Source organism: Pelophylax lessonae (genome assembly GCF_965119305.1).
Source record: "Pelophylax lessonae genome assembly, chromosome: 6".
NCBI lineage: Eukaryota > Metazoa > Chordata > Amphibia > Anura > Ranidae > Pelophylax > Pelophylax lessonae.
Window position 1 is genome coordinate 307,439,692 of NC_138773.1, and position 21,346 is coordinate 307,461,037.

At 47.7% G+C, this 21,346-nt stretch overlaps 1 protein-coding gene across 1 annotated transcript in view; it reads right to left on the reverse strand.

The window, feature by feature from the left end:
- Nucleotides 1-21,346, reverse strand: part of PNKD (PNKD metallo-beta-lactamase domain containing) — a 219,116-nt gene that overhangs the window by 51,955 nt on the left and 145,815 nt on the right. The window contains exon 4 of the mRNA XM_082260110.1: nt 10,627-10,685. Coding sequence (XP_082116236.1) covers nt 10,627-10,685 — 59 coding nt within the window. The remainder of the gene's footprint in view (nt 1-10,626; nt 10,686-21,346) is intronic.

Genomic DNA, 21,346 nt, shown 5'->3' on the forward strand with positions numbered 1-21,346 from the left:
CACACTGGGTAAATGCAGTGGCGGATGGGCCTGAGGCGGATAGCAATTTGGCGCATGTCCTTCCACCACCGAGGATTGCAGGGCGCTTCAGTTTGCCTCCTGTTCCTAACTCCTCCTACTCCGCTTCCTCATCCTCTACCGCCTCCTCATCCGGACAGCGTAACACCTTCACCACCAACTTCAGCACGGCCAGGGGTAAACGACAGCAGGCAGTTTTACAACTTGCCTGTTTGGGGGACAAACCACACACCGCGCAGGAGTTGTGGAGGAGCATGGAACAGCAGACAAATGAGTGGTTGCTGCCAGCGAGCCTCAAGCCCGGCCTGGTGGTGTGCGATAACGGGCGAAATCTCATAGCAGCTCTGGGCCTAGCCGGTTTGACGCACATCCCTTGCCTGGCGCATGTGCTGAATTTGGTGGTGCAGAGGTTCCTTAAAAACTACCCCGATATGTCAGAGCTGCTGCAGAAAGTGCGGGCCGTTTGTGCGCACTTTCGGCGTTCTCACCCTGCTGCTGCTCGCCTGGCAGCGCTGCAGCGTAACTTCGGCCTTCCCGCTCACCGCCTCATATGTGACGTGCCCACAAGGTGGAACTCCACCTTGCACATGCTGGAAAGACTGTGCGAGCAGCAGCAGGCCATAGTGGAGTTTCAGCTGCAGCACGCACGCGTGAGTCGCTCTGCGGAACAGCACCACTTCACCACCAATAACTGGGCCTCCATGCAAGACCTGTGTGCCTTGTTGCGCTGTTTTGAGTACTCCACCAACATGGCCAGTGGCAATGACGCCGTTCTCAGCTTAACTATCCCACTTCTATGCCTCCTTGAAAAAACAATTCGGGCGATGATGGAAGAGGATGTGGCACAGGATGAGGAGGAGGAGGAGGATGAAGAGGTAACATTTCCAAGGCTTTCAGGGCAGTCATTCGCAAGGGGCTCCGAGGGTGGGTTCCTGCACACGCAAACGCCAGGGACGCAATTGTCCAGCAGGGGCACAGTTCTGGAGGATGAGGAGGATGAGGAGGAGGAGGAGCTGGAGGAGGAGATGGAACCATGTTCACAGCAGGGTGGCACCCAGGCCAGCTCATGGCCATCACTGGTGCGTGGCTGGGGGGATACAGAGGACACGGACCATACACCTCCCACAGAGGACAGCCTTTCGTCGCCTCTGGGCAGCCTGGCACACATGAGCGATTACATGCTGCAGTGTCTCCACAACGACCGCCGAGTTGCCCACATTCTAACTTGTGCTGATTACTGGGTGGCCACGCTGCTGGATCCCCGTTACAAGGACAACGTACCGTCCTTAATTCACTCACTGGAGCGCGATCGCAAGATGCGCGAGTACAAGCGCACGCTGGTAGACGCCATGCTGCTGGCATTCCCATCTGACAGCGGGGCCACAGTGGAAGCACAAGGCAGAGGAGGAGGAGGAGGAGGTCGCCAACGCAACCAGGGCACCGCCAGCACCTCAGAAGGCAGGGTTAGCATGGCCGAAATGTGGAAAAGCTTTGTCAGCACGCCACAACAAACAGCAGCACCAGCAGCTCAGATGGAACGTCTTAGCAGGAGGCAGCATTTTACCAACATGGTGGAGCAGTATGTGTGCACACGCCTACATGTAGTGAATGACGGGTCTGCCCCCTTCAACTTCTGGGTCTCCAAATTGGGCACATGGCCTGAGCTTGCCCTTTACGCCTTGGAGGTGCTGGCGTGCCCTGCAGCCAGTGTATTATCTGAACGGGTATTTAGCACGGCTGGGGGCGTTATAACAGACAAGCGCAGCCGCCTGTCCAGAGACAATGTGGACAAGCTCACGTTCATTAAAATGAACCAGGCATGGATCCCACGGGACTTTTCCGTACCTTATGCAGAATAGCAATGGATACCGACCTTACCCACCCATTGTTCCATTTTTGCTCTTTCTCACTCTTTTGGGGTGTACCCTCATTTAAAATTTGTGAAAAGAAGCAGTGTTGGCTACCTCGTCCTCCTCCTCAGGGCCAGATTAATGTAGGGTCTATTGGAGCTGCAGCTCCAGGCCCCTACCTTTTATATAGGCCCCGGGTTGGCCATATTCACTGTTACCGCTCTTCTGTCACTTGTAAACACAGAAGTCTGGCTTCTATGCTCGCTTCCCCAGGCAGCACCCTCAGAACCTCCCCACACAGCGTGAAGGCCGGACAAGGAGGGACAGTTGGCGATGCATGGATGTGTTTATGGGCTTCAGAGACAGCATCCCATGTTGAATTAGGCATGCATGGCTGCACCCTTCCTCCTCTGGGTGCATGGCAAGGCACGGCCCTAAGGCCCTTCAAAATCCTCAGCACCAAGCCCATGATGCTGTTAATCCGGCCCTGGTCCTCCTCCACCGCCGCTTCCACCTACACCGCCCATAGGTGTGCGCAGCCTATTGCATTAAGGTGTGCACCCCAAAGTTGAAATACACATGCATGTGTTTGCCAGCAGGGAGAGTAATGTATCGGGGCCATGTACCTGTAGGCAAGGAGAAATAGAGCAGAGCAGGTCCCAGGGAGATCTTTCCCATCTCCTCACTGGCAATGCTATGTGCCCTAGGTGATTAGGGTGTGCCCAGGCACACCCAGCACACCCTGTGCGCACGCCTATGTCACCGCCACATCCACCACCACCTCAACCTCCCTCCTACTCCATATGGGCCTCGTCCTTCAGAGATGAAGAAGAACATTGTTTTATTTTTCTGTTTTTTTTTGTTGTTTTAAGTTATTTCCCTATCCACATTTGTTTGCAGAGCACTTGCCATGCTCTTAATTACGTTTTGCTGCCATTTGCAGCACTCTAGCCCTTTCCTTTGGTGTTTTAGAGCCATTTTAGTGCCTTAAAGTTCGGGTCCCCATTGACTTCAATGGGGTTCGGTGTCCGGGAAAAGTTCGGTAAAAGTCCGGGACACGGACCCGGACTTTTTTTTAAAGTTCGGCCGAACCCGTCGAACACGGACATCTAGGTGTCCGCTCAACCCTAGTCAGCACTAGAGTGTTCAGATGTAAAAGATGTTAAAGTGGAAGTCATGACAATTTTGTCCTTTCCCCGATTATATATGAGCTAAACATCTGGGGACATTGGACATCACATCTAAGTGAGCTTGTTGGACATCCCATTCCAAAACCATTCCCATTAACCAATTCAATACCGGGCACTTTCACCCCCTTCCTGCCCAGGCCAATTTACAGCTTTTAGCGCTGTTGCATTTTGAATGACAATTGCGCGGTCATGCAACACTGTACCGAAACCAAATTTATGTGATTTTCCCCCCACAAATAGAGTTTTCTTTTGGTGGTATTTGATCACCGCAAGGTTTTTTCTTTTTTGCTAAACAAATTTAAAAAAAAAAGACCGAAAATTTGAAAAAAAAAAAAAAAGTTTTTTGGTTTATGTTATACAATTTTGTAAATAAATAAGTTTTTTCCTGCACTGATGAGCACTGATGAGGAGGCACTGATGGGGTGGCACTGATATGCGGCACTGATAGGCAGAACTGATGGGCACTGATAGGTAGCACTTATATGCAGCATTGGTGGGCACTGATAGGCAGCACTGCTGGGCACTAATAGGCGGCACTGGTGGGCACTGATGGGCACTGATAGGCGGCACTGATGGGCACTAATAGGCGGCACTGGTGGGCAATAATGGGCACTGGTGGGCGGCACTGATAGATGGCAATGATGGGCAGCACTGATGGGGAGGACACTGGTGGGCAGCACTGATCTCCCATCCCTGGTGGCCATAGTGGGCATCCCTGGGGTCATGGGTGGGCATCCCTGGTAGTTCTAGTGGCACCCCCCCCCCCCCAGAGGGTCTGCACTGGTAATCAATGATCTGATTACCAGTGCCGACCCCCCCGCAGATCGGCGCTCCTTTACTCGTGCCTGTCAGGAAGGAAACTGAGGAAAGCCGATCAATGGCTATTCCTGTTTACAATGTGACCAGCCCTGATTGGACACGGCTGGTCACATGGTAGCCCGGAGATGCGGGGTGTCAGACTGAGCCCTCCTCCTCCATGCCCAATGGCATGGCTTCTCCTTTCGGCCAATCGGGAAACGGGTCTCAGGACCCGCTTCCTAATTGGCTAGGAGGAGTATCCGTGTAACAATAGCGAATAGTCATTCGCTATTGTCACACAACTGGTTGGGCTCGGGGAGCAGTGCTCTGCGCCCCGAGCCTCCCCTTTTTTTTAGCCTATTAGAGCCTCTGGCTCTAATCATATGGTTAAAAAAAAAAAGCCCCATTGAACTCCATGCGTCCAGCACCCTGCATGTAGATCACCGCGCTCTGGTCCCAGCTGACGCCTGGTAAGGAGAAACGCCTCGGGGGGAGCAGCCACGCCGTTACGCCACGGGGTCCGCACTGCAGGCGGCCACGTTTTTGCATCTTGGAACCATTGTTTGTGCTTAGTTCCTCCTCTGCCATGTAAGTGTGTTTTTATTTTTAATAAGGTTTTTAAAGGATAATGCACTATTGGCACCTTATATTTTTTTCCACCATGGGGGAGCTACACTAGAGAATATTATTACCAGCCACATTTGCGAGTTGGATAAGGTGTAGTGGAGGAATCCCTAAGTCCACATATTGGAACCGCCATTGGACACCTTTCACCGGGCGCATCCATATATCAACATTGGTTCATGTCTACCCTCTTCATACTTCTGGTAAGAAGTTTGCACTAACACTTTGGCGATCTTTCATTATATTCACGTGTGGAAAGTGCTTGTTCACGATTAAGGCTCACATTGCATTGTTACCTGGTAAGGGGCTACCCCCTCTACTTCACATATAAGGATATATTGATTCATTAATGACTGGATTGAAGATCTCCTGATTCATTGAAGTCCATTCTTTGGCTGTTTTGGGATCAGTGTGAATGATCTGAGGACTTTACTCATCCTATATGTGTTATGGATAACATGCCTGTTTATATGTTTATTTGTACACCATTTTTTCATTACACCTTCATTTAAAGATTTTTCATATTGTGTGGGAATCACCAACAATTTGGATTATTTAGATGTGAATTTATTTTCATTTGTTGAGTGCACTACACTATTTTCTATTTTCACCATTTTTAATGGTGAAAATTAAAAAGTGCTGTCGCAAAATTGGAAGGTTAGAGCACCCCTTTCTTTTCACATTAATGGAGACGTTGGATGAGAAAATCTAGCATATTTTATGTCATCCCTATGGTGTTCAGTAGGGTTGAGGTCGAGGATCTGGGTAGTCCACTAGCATTCCTCCACACCAAACTCATCAAACCATGTCCTTGTGGAGCTAGCTGTGTGTACAAGCGCAGAGTTATGATGGAATAGAATATGGCTTTTCCCACACCGTTGCCACAAAGTTGCAATCATCTGAAATGTCTTTATATCCTGCAGCATTAGCTATACCCTTCACTGGACACCCCTAAACTGCATCATTAATTGGAGAGGGGTCCTCATACCTTTGGGCATGCAGTAGGTGGGATGGTCAAGTGTCCATAAACTGTTAGACATATAGTACATAACATGGGTAACTGTTCCCGTGGACTGTAGCAGTGGCACCACAATAGAATTTTGTGAATTCTGCCACTTGTGGTGCCTCCAGTGCACCAACTTACATTGGAGGTGAAATACCTTAGAAACATCAGCACCTATGACTCTACTCAAAGACTGACTGGTGGCTAAATTGGTGTCACTCGACGTGATGACGTGCAGGCTCCTCCCCCGCTGACGAAGTCTATGACGCAACTAGAGATGTGCCGGTTTTCGGTAATTCGATATATCGCGGTATTGCATACCCACGGTATTGTTATTGTGGCATTTTTAAAATACCGTCTTTATCTGCTCCTCAAGTCTGACTTTAGAATTGATACATTTCAGTGAGCTGGATGACTCATTCACTCACTCAACAGTTCACTCACTCAATAGAAACAGCTCTGGTAATATGATCCTAGAGTGAGAGACTTAGCTCCTCCCTGTAACCAATCAGACGGCTCCCACTCACAGCTCGCAGCACACACCCACATGCTTCTTCCAGGGCTCAGACACAGAAACACTGCTAATACAAACAAGTTTCTGCAGATAGATAGAATTCGATAGATAGAATTCGATAGATAGAATTATATTAGATAGATAGAGATATACATACATACATAGGCATAGCAGCATATAATATATACAGTGGGTACGGAAAGTATTCAGACCCCCTTAAATTTTTCACTCTTTGTTATATTGCAGCCATTTGCTAAAATCATTTAAGTTCATTCTTCTTCCTCATGAATGTACACACAGCACCCCATACTGACAGAAAAACACAGAATTGTTGACATTGTTGCAGATTTATTAAAAAAGAAAAACTGAAATATCACATGGTCCTAAGTATTCAGACCCTTTGCTGTGACACTCCTATATTTAACTCAGGTGCTTTCCATTTCTTCTGATCATCCTTGAGATGGTTCTACACCTTCATTTGAGTCCAGCTGTGTTTGATTATACTGATTGGACTTGATTAGGAAAGCCACACACCTGTCTATATAAGACCTTCCAGATCACAATGCATGTCAGAGCAAATGAGAATCATGAGGTCAAAGGAACTGCCTGAAGAGCTCAGAGACAGAATTGTGGCAAGGCACAGATCTGGCCAAGGTTACAAAAAGATTTCTGCTGCACTTAAGGTTCCTAAGAGCACAGTGGCCTCCATAATCCTCAAATGGAAGACGTTTGGGACGACCAGAACCCTTCCTAGAGCTGGCCGTCCGGCCAAACTGAGCTATCGGGGGAGAAGAGCCTTGGTGAGAGAGGTAAAGAAGAACCCAAAGATCACTGTGGCTGAGCTCCAGAGATGCAGTCAGGAGATGGGAGAAAGTTGTAGAAAGTCAACCATCACTGCAGCCCTCCACCAGTCGGGGCTTTATGGCAGAGTGGCCCGACGGAAGCCTCTCCTCAGTGTAAGACACATGAAAGCCTGCATGGAGTTTGCTAAAAAACACCTGAAGGACTCCAAGATGGTGAGAAATAAGATTCTCTGGTCTGATGAGACCAAAATAGAACTTTTTGGCCTTAATTCTAAGCGGTATGTGTGGAGAAAACCAGGCACTGCTCATCACCAGTCCAATACAGTCCCAACAGTGAAGCATGGTGGTGGCAGCATCATGCTGTGGGGGTGTTTTTCAGCTGCAGGGACAGGACGACTGGTTGCAATCGAGGGAAAGATGAATGCGGCCAAGTACAGGGATATCCTGGACAAAAACCTTCTCCAGAGTGCTCTGGACCTCAGACTGGGCCGAAGGTTTACCTTCCAACAAGACAATGACCCTAAGCACACAGCTAAAATAACGAAGGAGTGGCTTCACAACAACTCCATGACTGTTCTTGAATGGCCCAGCCAGAGCCCTGACTTAAACCCAATTGAGCATCTCTGGAGAGACCTAAAAATGGCTGTCCACCAACGTTTACCATCCAACCTGACAGAACTGGAGAGGATCTGCAAGGAGGAATGGCAGAGGATCCCCAAATCCAGGTGTGAAAGACTTGTTGCATCTTTCCCAAAAAGACTCCTGGCTGTATTAGATCAAAAGGGGGCTTCTACTAAATACTGAGCAAAGGGTCTGAATACTTAGGACCATGTGATATTTCAGTTTTTCTTTTTTAATAAATCTGCAACAATGTCAACAATTCTGTGTTTTTCTGTCAGTATGGGGTGCTATGTGTACATTCATGAGGAAGAAGAATGAACTTAAATGATTTTAGCAAATGGCTGCAATATAACAAAGAGTGAAAAATTTAAGGGGGTCTGAATACTTTCCGTACCCACTGTATATATATATATATATATATATATATATATATATATATATATATATATATATATATATATATATATACACACACACACACACACCCGCATAGCAGCCCACATTTCATTATTATATAGCCAACAAGCAGTGTCTGGCCTACCTGGTGATGACTGGTCCTGGCGCTCAGATCCGATGGCCTGGTCATTAAGGGGGTAAATCCTTGTGGTCCAGAAGTGGTTAAACCTGCAGGAGGAGCGGTGTTTTTATCTATTAATGACTTTACTATTGCTTTAGGCCTGGTTCACATGTATGCGGGTTGGTGGTTCACATGTATGCGGGTTGGGGGCCCACATTTGCACAGGCATAGCAGCCCATTGATGTGAATGGGCTTGAGCTGCTAAGCCTGCGTTTTCGGCTGAAAAAAGGTGCATGCAGAATTTAAAAAAATGCAGTGGCCATGAAATCCATCCTTCTTTTGCACCATGCGACTTACCTGCCGTTGCTGCACACGCAAACTGTTTTTAAATGCCATGCCCACGTATATAAAAAACGCAGAAAGCTTGCCAGAGCAGGAACTGCAGGTTAGTCGCATGGTGCAAAAGCAGGATGGATTTCAAGGCCACCGAATTTAAAAAAAATGCTGCATGCACCTTTTTTCTGCGGAAAATGAGGGCATAGCAGCCTGTTCAAATCAATGGGCTGCTATGCCTGTGCAAATGTGGGCCGCCAACCCGCATACATGTGAACCGCCAACCGGCATACATGTGAACCGCCAACCCGCATACATGTGAACCAGGCCTAAAGCAATAGTAAAGTAATTTATAAATAACAACACCTCCTTCAGGTTTAACCACTTCTTGACCACAAGGATTTGCCCCCTTAATGACCAGGCCATCGGATCGGAGCCGAGCGCCAGGACCAGTTATCACCAGTTAGGCCAGACACTGCTTGATGACCTATTTTAGGCCTGGTTCACAGAGTCTGTACTGACTGACTATATAATAATGTGCATAAGTGACCCAAAGCCCCTAAATTCAGCAATGAAATTCAAGTGAGGTAGAAATTTAATAATTTAAATTTAATAATTGAATACCGTGATAATACCGTATACCGTGGCAAAACCTTAATCAATTAATCGCAGCATGAAAATCTGATACCGTCACAAGCCTAGACGCAACGCATATGGGGGAGGAGCCTGTACGTCATCACGTTGAGTCCCGGAGTCCACAGGCAGTGTTTGATGCTCTGATAGTCCGCACTACTTTAAGTGCTTTAAAATGTAAGTGCGATTTCATCTTTTATGCATAATAAATAGCCTTATTAATCAGAGAGCACTAGATCTTGTTTTTCTTTCCACACCGATGCCGTATATACCCGGAGAGAGTATCAGGAGGCGGTGATGGGAAGGCGAACCAGGCTACTGTGATTATCCCAGAGTGTGTATTGACTCTCAGGAGTCTTTCCCTAAGGTGAGCTGCTAATCTGTCACTAGTCACTAGGAGCACTTGGAGTGAAGCATGCAGCACCTTTGATCACGATGAAGATTTTAGTTATCATTTTGACACTATTTTCACTGTGAATTGGGACTATTAATATTGATTTCATAATCACGGCTCACTATTTATTTATCACTTGGTATCACAGTTTATGGACTAATTTAGATTAATTGTGATAATATTTTGAACACAATAACGTATATTTATCTCCAATGATTGATGTATTGACTTGGCGCAACAATATTATTTTCTTTAGATTTCACAAGTGTTTTTGTGTTTGGCACTGATTGTTTGCAGCCTTGTGCACAAGATTTATTTTTTGTTTATTTTGGGCCTGCGCTGATTACTTTAATTTGTATACTGATGCTTACATACTGCACCATGAGGGGTATCTTTTTTTATGAGTGGTTTCCGGTCTGATATTTGATCCTATACTTGGGAGATCCTCATCTGAGAAGTGGAATGGGATGGCGACCCTTTGACTGTTACCTGCAGTTTTCCATGGCTATTGCTTAAAGTGGAGTTCCGGCCTCAGATACCTTTTTTAACTAAAAATACCCCTATAATACTAATCCATCGCCCTTTACAGAACAGCTATTCTCATACCTACAAGGTGTATAGTATTGGACTTTAGTCAAAATCTTACTTTTAAAAACGCTGTCTGGGCGCGGCCATCTTGGATGTGGGCATCTGAAGCCGCAGTGTAATCTGCTGTGTCCTTCTTCCTGATTCCAGGGAGTGTTCTGGGAGTTCTTCCTGATCCCAGCCTCCTGGGAGTGATGACAAACAGCTCCCAGAATGCAATGCAAAGGCGGAAGTGATGTCGGTGGCCGTGGCCACAGAGGGGGGAGAAGGAGGAAGTACAATCAGAAATGCCCTGAAAATAAGGTAAGGGACCCCCGAAAAAAAATGAAAATGCCCAATTGTTGATAAGCATAGAGAGCACTCCAGGAATCACTAAAGTTGCAAAATAGGCCGGAACTCCACTTTAAATGCTTGTTCATTACATCTGTCTGGTAAGCGTGTTTTGGCATTTGACTTGGTGGCGGATCTGTTGCACCCTCCTACTCTTTTATGGACTATTTATGGACTTTCCTTTAAAATTTGTTTAAAATTTAAAATTTGATTAAGCGCTACATATTTATATTTATCTTGTTTTTATATTATCAGTATATGACCAGTGTAGCTGCTATATGATATTTTGATATATATTTTTATATATATATGGTTGGAACTTTTTACTCAGCGCAGTTACCGATACATATTTCTTTTATCTCTAATTTTACAACATTGATACATCAGTGAAGGGTGTCAGAGATGGTACATACCAGTGTTTATGGGTACAAAGTATTGCTTCCAAAGTGAGACCTTCTCGGTCGAGGTATGTCTGGGGAAAAAAAAAAAAAAAAAGAGTTAAAAGGCATTTAAGAATTTTGGATGTCAACATTGGTTTAGAAATACAGGCATACCCCACTTTTAAGTACACAATGGGACCAGAGCATGTATGTAAAATGAAAATGTACTTAAAGAGGTTGTAAACCGAAAAAAAAAATGTGCTTTTTTTCTTTCCATCCTGAAAGAGAAAAACATAAAGAGCTAGTATGCATCGCATAGTAGCTCATTATGAAATACTTACCTTAGAACGAGCCCCCGCCGTGCCTCTCGCTTACCTCTATGACGGGCGACATGTCCAGTCGCCCGTCTTCCGGGATCACGGCATCCGGCCATCTGATTGGCCGGAGCCGCGGTGACGTCACTCCCGCGCACGCGTCACGGCATGGGGCTCTGAAGGAACGGCACCAGCGGCCGTTCCTTCAGAGCACATGCGCCAGTGATGTCACTGGCTGCATGTAAGGTAAATATCTCCTAAACGGTACATGTTTAGGAGATATTTACAGTACCTATAGGTAAGCCTTATCATAGGATCACCTATAGGTAAAAGTGTCAGAGGAGGGTTTACCTCCTCTTTAAAGTAAAGCAATACCTTTTTTCATTTCTCAATGCACGTAAATACATTAGCTCCATAGGAAATCTTGGTCAGCTTGACATGGCACTGCTCCCAAACCATAAGTGACAAGGACACTAAGCTTGGGGAGCATGTTAAGGGGATCCAGGACTATGACGTGGTGGATTACCTAGGCAAGCTGGCGGCCACAAATATGATATGTTGTAGTCCTGGCTCCCCCCTCTCGGTGCTCCCTAAATTTGGTATCCCTGTCACTTATGGTTTGGGAGCAGTGCCATGTCAAGCTGACCAAGATTTCCCATAGACGCCACTGTGAAAAACCGGGAGTGGTGCCATGCCAAGCTGACCAGGGTGTCTGTACTCGCGAGTGTACGTAAAGTGAGTTTACTTAAAGCGGAGTTCCGGGCAGAGAAACGTTTTTTTCCTGAACATACCCCCGGGACAGTCAGGGCTAGCACATTCCACAATGGCTAGCCTCTGATCTGTCCCGGTTCACACTTACCTTTTAGAAGAAATACTTACTTAGAAATTTTCTTCCACAGCGTTTCCATCTCGGTTGTGGGCAGCTGAAGCCGGCGCGGTCCTCTTCTCTGTCTTCTTCCGCGTCTTCGTGTCCCAGAATGCACTGCACCGGCCCCTCTCGTCACTTCCGGTGCGGCACCGCATTCCTAAACAGCTTCTGGGCATGCCCAGAAGCTGTTTAGCAGGGGAATGCGGCGTCGCCCGGAAATGACGAGCGGGGCCGGTGCGGCGCATTGATTCCTGGGAGCTATGACGTTTAGCTCCCAGGAATCATCGCGAGGCAGGAAGTGACGGGGTGAGCCTCGGCGCTGGAGGAGGAAGCTGTCATAGGTGAGTATTTACGATCTTCAATAAAAAGGTGAGTAAACAAAAAAAAAAAAATAACTATCCAATTCCTTTTCAGGTGAGGCATACCTAGCGGAGGGGCACAAAAAAAAAAAATATTTTTTGTGCCCGGAACTCCGCTTTAAAATGCCTGTAATTTTTGTGCAGTTCTTAAACACGTAGGCTGGGTTCACACTGGTATGGGCTACCTAATGCAAAAAAAAAAGAAAAAAAGAAAAAAGGTCTATGCACTATTTCTTTGTAACACAGTGCACCCCGATGCATATTAGTGTATTACTGTATTGAACTGCATTGTAACTGTACTGTCTGCCCTAACGTTGGAAAGCACTGCTCAAACTGTTGGCGCCATATCAATTCTGTATAATAATACTACTATGTATTGTGGTGCACTGCAATGCACATACATGTTTCTGCAATACAGCAGTTTGATCCCAGCCCCAAAGGCATTCTACTAACTTGAGAATTTATTGCTATACAGTGCATCCAGAAAATAGCGCTTTACTTCACAGCGCTTCACTTTTTCCACATTTTGTTATGTTACAGCCTCATTCCGAAATGAACAAACAATCCCCCATAATGACAATGTGAAAGAAGTTGGTTTAAAATCTTTGCAAATTTATTTAAAAAAATGAAAAAAAATCACATGTACATAAATATCACATCCTTTGCCATGACACTTAAAATTGAGCTCAGGTGCATCCTTTTTCCACTGATCATCCTTTAGATGTATCTACAACTTGATTAGAGTCCACCTGAGGTAAATTCAGTTGATTGGACATGATTTGGAAAGGCACACACCTGTCTATACAAGGTCCCACCGTTACCAGTGCATGTCAGAGCACAAACCAAGCCATAAAGTCCAAGGAATTGTCTGTAGACCTCCGAGACCGGAATGTATGGAGGCACAGATCTAGGGAAGGGTACACAAATTTCTGCAGCATTGAAGGTCCCAATGAGCACAGTGGCCTCCATCATCCGTAAATGGAAGAAGTTTGGAACTACCAGGGCTGTTCCTAGAGTGGGCTGCCTGGCCAAACTGAGTGATCGGGGGAGAAGGGCCTTAGTCAGGGAGTTGACCAAGAACCCGATGGTCACTCAGACAGAGCTCCATCATTTCTCTATAGAGAGAGGAGAACCTTCCAGAAGAACAACCATCTCAGCAGCACTCCACCAATCACGCATGTATGGTAGAGTGGCCAGACGGAAGCCACTCCTCAGTAAAAGGCACATGACAGCCTGCCTGGAATTTGCCAAAAGGCACCTGAAGGACTCTGATGCCGAGAAACAAAATTCTCTGGTCTGGTGAAACAAAGCTTGAACTCTTTGGCCTGAATGGCAAGCGTCATGTCTGGAGGAAACCAAGCACCACTCATCACCTGGCCAATGCCATTCCTACAGTGAAGCATGGTGGTGCATCATCATGCTGTGGGGATGTTTTTCAGTGGCAGGAACTGGGAGACTAGTCAGGATCGAGGAAAAGATGAATGCAGCAATGTACAGAGACATCCTTGATGAAAACCTGCTCCAGAGCGCTCAGGACCTCAGACTGGGGTGAAGGTTCATCTTCCAACAGGACAACGACCCTAAACACACAGCCAAGATAAAGGAGTGGCTAAGGACATTCTGTGAATGTCCTTGAGTGACACAGCCAGAGCCCGGACATGAACATCTCGGAAATGATCTGAAAATGGCTGTACACCGACGCTCCCCATCCAACCTGATGGAGCCTGAGAGGTCCTGCAAAGAAGAATGGGAGAAACTGCCAAAAAATAGGTGTGCCAAGCTTGTAGCATCATACTCAAAAAGACTTGAGGCTGTAATTGGTGCCAAAGTCAACAAAGTTTTGAGCAAAGGCTGTGAATACTTAAGTACATGGGATTTTTTTGTTTTTAAGAAATTTGCAAAGATTTCAAACAAACATCTTTCATGTTGTCATTATGGGGTATGGTTTGTAGAATTTTGAGGAAAATAATGAATTTAATCCATTTTGGAATAAGGCTGTAACATACCAGAATGTGGAAAAAGTGAAGCGCTGTGAATACTTTCCGGATGCACTGTAGATATTTAGGTAGTTTATTGATTTTGGGCTGTTGAAGCAAATTGGAGGACACTTTATAGGGATTTTTGTCCTCTTTTAGATCAGTTGTGGGTTTAAAGCTGATCTCCATCCGTCTCTTCAGTCTTATAAAAAGGTATGCAATGGAAAAGGAAAGGTTTTACTTAAAACATTTTTATTAGCATGTTAACGAGGGGAAAAAAAAAGAAGCCAGGGAAGGCAAAATAGAAACATATTAAAAACTTCCGCTTTAAGGTTCTGAGCATGCAAGTTTATGTTGTTTTTGTCTATAACTTGATGGATAGGTGTCATCTTTTAATCTAATGATACAATTCCCCTGAACCTTCATGGTGGTTGTTCTACAATCTCCTAAACCTTTGTTGCTGTAGACTTGGATCTGGTGCCAACTCTTACTAACCCTCTGGGCCAAAAGTCCCCAACCTTTTCCCTCCTGCTGACAGCTGAATGAGTGACCTAAAATATTCCCTTTAATCCCTACTAAAAACTTTCTCCACGAAGCCCCCAGACATTCATTAATTCGTCTTTATTTTGCATTTAGGCTCGGTCTTCTTTCATCGCAGCCTCGATGTGGCCCCTGGCCCCCCGCTCCATTCATCTTCGCCTGCCTTTCATCTGCTGCTCAGTGGCAGGCCCCTTCCTGCTCCCGCTGTCTCCAAGCTCTGTGTTTATCCTGATTAAACGGAGAGGATAAAGAGTACAAAGCTGGGAGAGGAGGCATTGGCTCTCCATAGTCCCATCCAACAATAACAGCCATGAGTCGGGGTGGGTGTCGCTGGGCCACCGCTGCGGAGATCAGAGGACAGGAACAGGTCTGAGTCAATTACAGATGTCCCCAACTTCCTCCCTTCAATAAGGAGCCCCTCCGTAGGATAAGGCAGAGATCCAGATTATGGATCAGCGGAGGATAAATTTCATCACTCTTTCATCCAACTATCAAACTATTCCGGGAATCTGCAACGGCCCGGCGCGTCGTGACGAGGGATTATTGCAATCCAGGACTCTAGGGAACCACTTCAAGGAAATTGTTCCAAATGGAAAATCCTGCAAAACCTAGGATGTATTTAATAAAATAAATATATTTGTATGTATTTGGACACATGTGAAGTTTTATAGGATATCTATTTTTGATGGATATCAAATTTATGTATATGTTTGCATGCAATTAAGCACATTTTTTTTGCTGAAACGCTATATATTTGATTTGCATTGACATCTGAGCATTTGATGTGCACAAAAGGGGGGACTCTGCCCCCAATCTAAAGGAAGGGGGGGACTCGGCCCCCAATCGAAAGGAAGGGGGGGATTTGGCCCCCAATCGAAAGCAGGGGGGAGGGGGGACTCTGCTCCAATCGAAAGCAGGGGGGAGGGGGGACTCTGCCCCAATCTAAATCAGGTGGGGAGGGGGGGGACTCTGCCCCAATCTAAATCAGGTGGGGAGGGGGGACTCTGCCCCAATCTAAAGCAGGGGGGGGGAGGCTACTCTGCCCCAATCTAAAGCAGGGGGGGGGGAGGCTACTCTGCCCCAATATAAAGCAGGGGGGGAGGGGGGACTCTGCCCCAAGCTAAAGCAGGGGAGGAGGGGGGGACGCTGCCCCAAGCTAAAGCAGGGGGGGAGGGGGGACTCTGCCCCAATCTAAAGCAGGTGGGGAGGGGGGACTCTGCCCCAATCTAAAGCAGGGGGGGGGGGGAGGCTACTCTGCCCCAATCTAAAGCAGGGGGGGAGGAGGCTACTCTGCCCCAATATAAAGCAGGGGGGGAGGGGGGACTCTGCCCCAAGCTAAAGCAGGGGGGAGGGGGGGACGCTGCCCCAATCTAAAGCAGGGGGGGAGGGGGGACTCTGCCCCAATCTAAAGCAGGGGGGAGGGGGGACTCTGCCCCAATCTAAAGCAGGGGGGGAGGGGGGATTCTGCCCCAATCTAAAGCAGGGGGGGAGGGGGGATTCTGCCCCAATCTAAAGCAGGGGGGGAGGGGGGATTCTGCCCCAAATCTAAAGCAGGGGGGAGGGGGGATTCTGCCCCAAATCTAAAGCAGGGGGGAGGGGGGACTCTGCCCAAATCTAAAGCAGGGGGAGGGGGGGACTCTGCCCCAAATCTAAAGCAGGGGGGGAGGAGGCTACTCTGCCCCAAATCTAAAGCAGGGGGGAGGGGGGACTCTGCCCAAAGCTAAAGCAGGGGGGGAGGGGGTACTCTGCCCCAATCTAAAGCAGGGGGGCAGGGGGGGAGGGGGGACTCTGCCCCAATCTAAAGCAGGGGGGAGGGGGGACACTGCCCCCGATCTAGAGGGGGGGGGCTCTGCCCCCGATCTGAAAGAGGGGGGGAGGGGGCACTCTGCCCCCGAACTGAAGGAGGGGGGGAGGGGGGACTCTGCCCCCGAACTGAAGGAGGGGGGAGGGGGGACTCTGCCCCCGAACTGAAGGGGGGATTCTGCCCCGATCTAATGGGGGGGGACTCTGCCCCGATCTAAGGGAGGGGGGGGACTCTGCCCCAATCTAAAGTAAGAAAGGAGGGGGGACTCTGCCCCAATCTATAGGAGGGAAGGAGGGGGGACTCTGCCCCAATCTATAGGAGAAGGGAGGAGGGGGACGCTGCCCCGATCTAAAGAAGGGACTAAATCTAAAGGATTGATGACTCGGCTGGGAATTTTGGGATGTAAAGGAATGGGGACTCTGCTGGGCCCTCACAGATGTAAGGAGGGGTACTCTGCTCGTGCCCACCTGAATCTAAGAAGGGGGAACTTAAATTATTCAAGTTTTATGCATTCATTTATAAAACTAATTATTTCGGCACACAAATATCTTAAAATATACAATGTGGCCCTCGTACTGACAAGTTTGGAGACCCCTCCTTACATCCTACCCACGATGGCTGAATGCTCAGCTTCTCTTCCATATCTATGGCCTCTCATACACAATATTTACAGAAAATGATCGCTTTACAATAAATTCCTACATTATACGGCACAGAGAAAGAAAGGTGTAGGTATGTACTAACGTGAACTGCGATCCTCTGCGATGCCGTACATTGGATACAATGATATCCTGCCTGGAGACTCGGAGTACAAGTCAGCACACGCTAGACGGCTGATCCGCTCCATCCACAGGAATCAGATCAACAACCACCTCTGTAAGAACATGTTTTTGCCCTGCAGGCTACAAGACACATTACTTGGCACATTTGAACCTTCTAATCATCCAGGAGTCGGCTTCCTGAACACGGGGAAGACAATTCCTGACAAGTAATTTCATTACCTGACCTCCGGCCTCCCCTTCAGTCTTGTACAGTTGTATCGGCTCCTTTCCTGCACTGAAATGGCTTCCTCTGATTTCTCTGCACACTGTGAGCTTCTCACAATGTTCATCATAAGCTGCAGCAAGTCAGATAGAGACCAACCCCATTTCCTGGCTGCAGGACGTCCAGCATTCCCGGGATAAGGTAATCTACTGCCCAGAGCGAACATGCCAAACTGCCCCCCCCCCCCCCAAATGTATGAGCATTATGTGTCAGCAAAAATCCCCCCTGAGCACTAATCTGCATGCTTACCCCCTAAACATAAGTTCCCCCTGCTCCTCCCAACACAAATCCCTGTAAATCACCAGTCTTAACACTCCCCCCCCCCCCCCCAATTCCCCCTTCTAAAACAATACGTACCCCTTGATGCCCTCACCAATTCCCCTTTTCAACACAAACCCCCCCCCCCAAATCTCCTTTGTGGTGCCCCCCCCCACCTCACATGATACCACAGTGCCCAGGGGCAGCCGCCCCTCCTGCCCACTCTTTGTCCCCGCCCTGACATCCAGCATCATCAAGCGCTTTTACTGCCCAGCTTTTTAGTTTAGCTTCTTTAGTTTCCAAGCATGCCTATGATTTTGTTCGGGTGAAAACTGTTCTAATTAAACAAAAATAGGATGTTGTTTTCACGTACGATAAAATTTTAATAGCCTGCACGTTTTTTGTCGAAAGCACCACACTAACAATCCGAAAACCAGCAGATCGTTCATCATACGAAATGTTACTTTCGATTTTCTTATCGTGTGTACGGGCCTTAAAGAGGAAGTAAACCCTCCTCTGCAAGTTGTACCTATAGGTGATCCTATGATAACGCTTACCTATAGGTACTGTAAATATCTCCTAAACATGTACCGTTTAGGAGATATTTACCTTACATGCAACCAGTGACGTCACTGGCGCATGCGCTCTGAAGGAACGGCCGCTGGTGCCGTTCCTTCAGAGTCCCGTGCCGTGACCGTCGGCTCCCACGCACGTGTGCGGGAGTAACATCACCGCGGCTCCGGACAATCAGATGGCCGGATGCCGCGATCCCGGAAGACGGGCGACGGCCACTTTACCACCGGAGGATTTTGCCGTCTTACGTCTGGGACACTTTTTGCGATTCGTCGCTGAGCGACTTTAACTGACAATTGCGCGGTCGTGCGCCGCCCTACCCAAACTAAATTTATGTCATTTTTTTCCCACAAACAGAGCTTTCTTTTGGTGGTATTTGATCACCTGTGCGATTTTTACTTTTTGCGCTATAAACAAAAAAAGAGCGTTTATTTTGAAAAAATAACAATATTTTTAACATTTGAATTTGAAATCCCCCCCCCCCCCAAAAAAATGTAAAAATCTAATTTTTTTTACATTTTTGGTCAATTTGTTTTCTGCTACCTATGTTTGGTAAAAAAAAAAAAAAATCGCAATAAGCGTATTTTGATTGGTTTGTGCAAAAGTTATCGCGTTTACTAACTAAGGGAAATATTTCTGTCATTTTTGGTGTTTTTTTTTTTTTAACGAGTTTAACGAGTAATGGCGGCGATCTACGATTTTTTTTGCGGGACTGCGACATTGCGGCGGACAGATCGGACCCTTGACTGACATTTTTCACACTTTTGGGGGTACCAGTGACAATACTGCAGTAATCAGTGCTATACATATGCACTGTTACTGTAAAAATGACACTGGCAGTGAAGGGGTTAATTTTATTGGAGAGGGAGGGGTTAATGTATGCCTGGTGCTTATTGACGTGTGGGGGGTGACACAAGGACAGATCGCATGTTCAGCTATGCTGAATCCTGTAAATCTGTCACTTAGGAGATCCGCCTGCTCTGTTTACACAAGCGGGCGGATCTCCAAACGAGATTCCCCGACGATCGTGGAAGAGCAGCGGCGATCGCCGCCGCTCCTCCCCTGGCCCGACTCCCGCTGTGAATGAAAACAGCGGGAGCGCGCCTCCGGCGGCGCGCGAGCGCCGCCTACAGGGGGAGGGGTCCAGCGACGTAGGTCTATGTCGCTGGACGGAATCGTGCCACTTTGCCGCAGTACGGTCAACGTGACCGGTCGGCAAGTGGTTAAGAGCGCTCTTCCCCATCCCCCAACCCGGCAACTGGATGACCGCACACCATGGTTAGGGACAAGGAGGGTAGGTTTGTTATGGCGGCAGGTAGGATAAATGATCAGGCTATCTCCATCTCATATTATGCTCCCAATGTGGGCCAGGTGGCCTTCTTTCGAGATATGTTGGCAACTTTGCTCCCTAAAATTAGTGGGGGGGGGGTGGAGCTAGGGGGAGATAGTAATCTCCCTCTGGACCACACCCTGGATAAGTCCCATCCGCTCAAACAAGTTAGTCGGCGGCTCCCCAGGCAGAGTAGTACCCTGGCGTAAGTTCTATATCAGCATGACCTGGTTGACGCCTGGAGGGAACACAATCCCTCTACTAGGGACTATACCTTTTTCTCCCATGTACACAACACGTACTCCAGAATTGACCATATTCTGGTGCAGACGCCCATGCTACCCTATATCACCTCAGTGAACATAATGGACACGCCGTTGTCGGATCATTCCCTGCTGCGAATGACTATCTGATTTCTGGTCCCGACCTTCCCCTTCTCCATGGCGACTAAATGCCTCCTTGCTGAGTGATCCGACCATTTGCTTGGGAGTGGAGACGGAGATACGCTTTTTTTTGCTACTAATCAGCCTTCAGAAACGTCTCCCTCCAACAATTGGGCGGCGCATAAGGCAACCATTAGAGGCAAATTGCTTCAGATAGCTGCTAGGACGAAGAGGAATCATGACAGCACCGTTAAACAGCAGGAGGAGCACTTGGCTTCTCTACGGGAAGAACAGCGCAATATTCCACATATAGATATTCGGCATAAAATTGACATGGCATGAGCGGCCCTGAACCTTAAGTCTCACTACACGGGTAGAAATATCAGTCAGGTGGTCTAAAACAAATTCTATGTGCAGGGCCGGTGCTAGACTAATTTTGCACCCTAGGCAAGACCAGTTACTTGCACCCTCCCCCACCACTACCTCATTGGCTGGATATCTCTTCTTAAGTTTGCAGGAGACGGCTTTGTCTTCAGCCAACATCATCCAATACGGCAGCAGTATGCAGAACGTCAGTGTGTGGGGAACTGGACAGCCATTAGAAATTTTGGGGCCACTTATACAGCTTTAGGCCTGGGGCCCCCCGGGCCTGACCCCTTACATTAGGGTCCCCTCTCCTTAAATCAGGGTCCCCAGAGTTCACCCTTACAACAGAGACTCCACTTTCATTAGGATCCCCAAAGTCTTCCCTTACAGTAGCATCCCAAAGTCCCCCCTTAAATCCCCCCTTAAATCAGGGTCCCCATAGCCCCCCCTTACATTAAGGTCCCCATAGCCCCTACTTACACCAGGGTCCCCAGAGTCCTCCTGGCCATAGCTGCGCCCTAGGCAGCAGTGCACCCTAGGCGGCTGCCTAGTTCACCTAGTGGTAGCACCGGCCCTGTCTATGCGTTGGGTGATAAGCCGAATACAATCTTAGCTAGAAAGTTGAACCCTTGGAATTTTACTGCGGCACTCCCCAAGTTGCGTCTCAGAAATGGCCAAGTCTCCCAAAATCCTCGATCGGTGGTCACCGAATTTTACGATTTTTACTCGGCGCTGTACACAGCACCAGAACAGTTGCGGTCTGCTCAGGCTGATAAATTTTTCGCTGACATCCCCTTGCCTAAGCTCAGTGCTGCTCACATGGAACTTATGGACAAGGATATAGATGAATCGGAGGTCAGGGCCGCCATTAAGAGTCTAAATCCATCCAAGGCTCCGGGTCCAGATGGGTTCTCTGGCCACTATTACAGGAAATATGG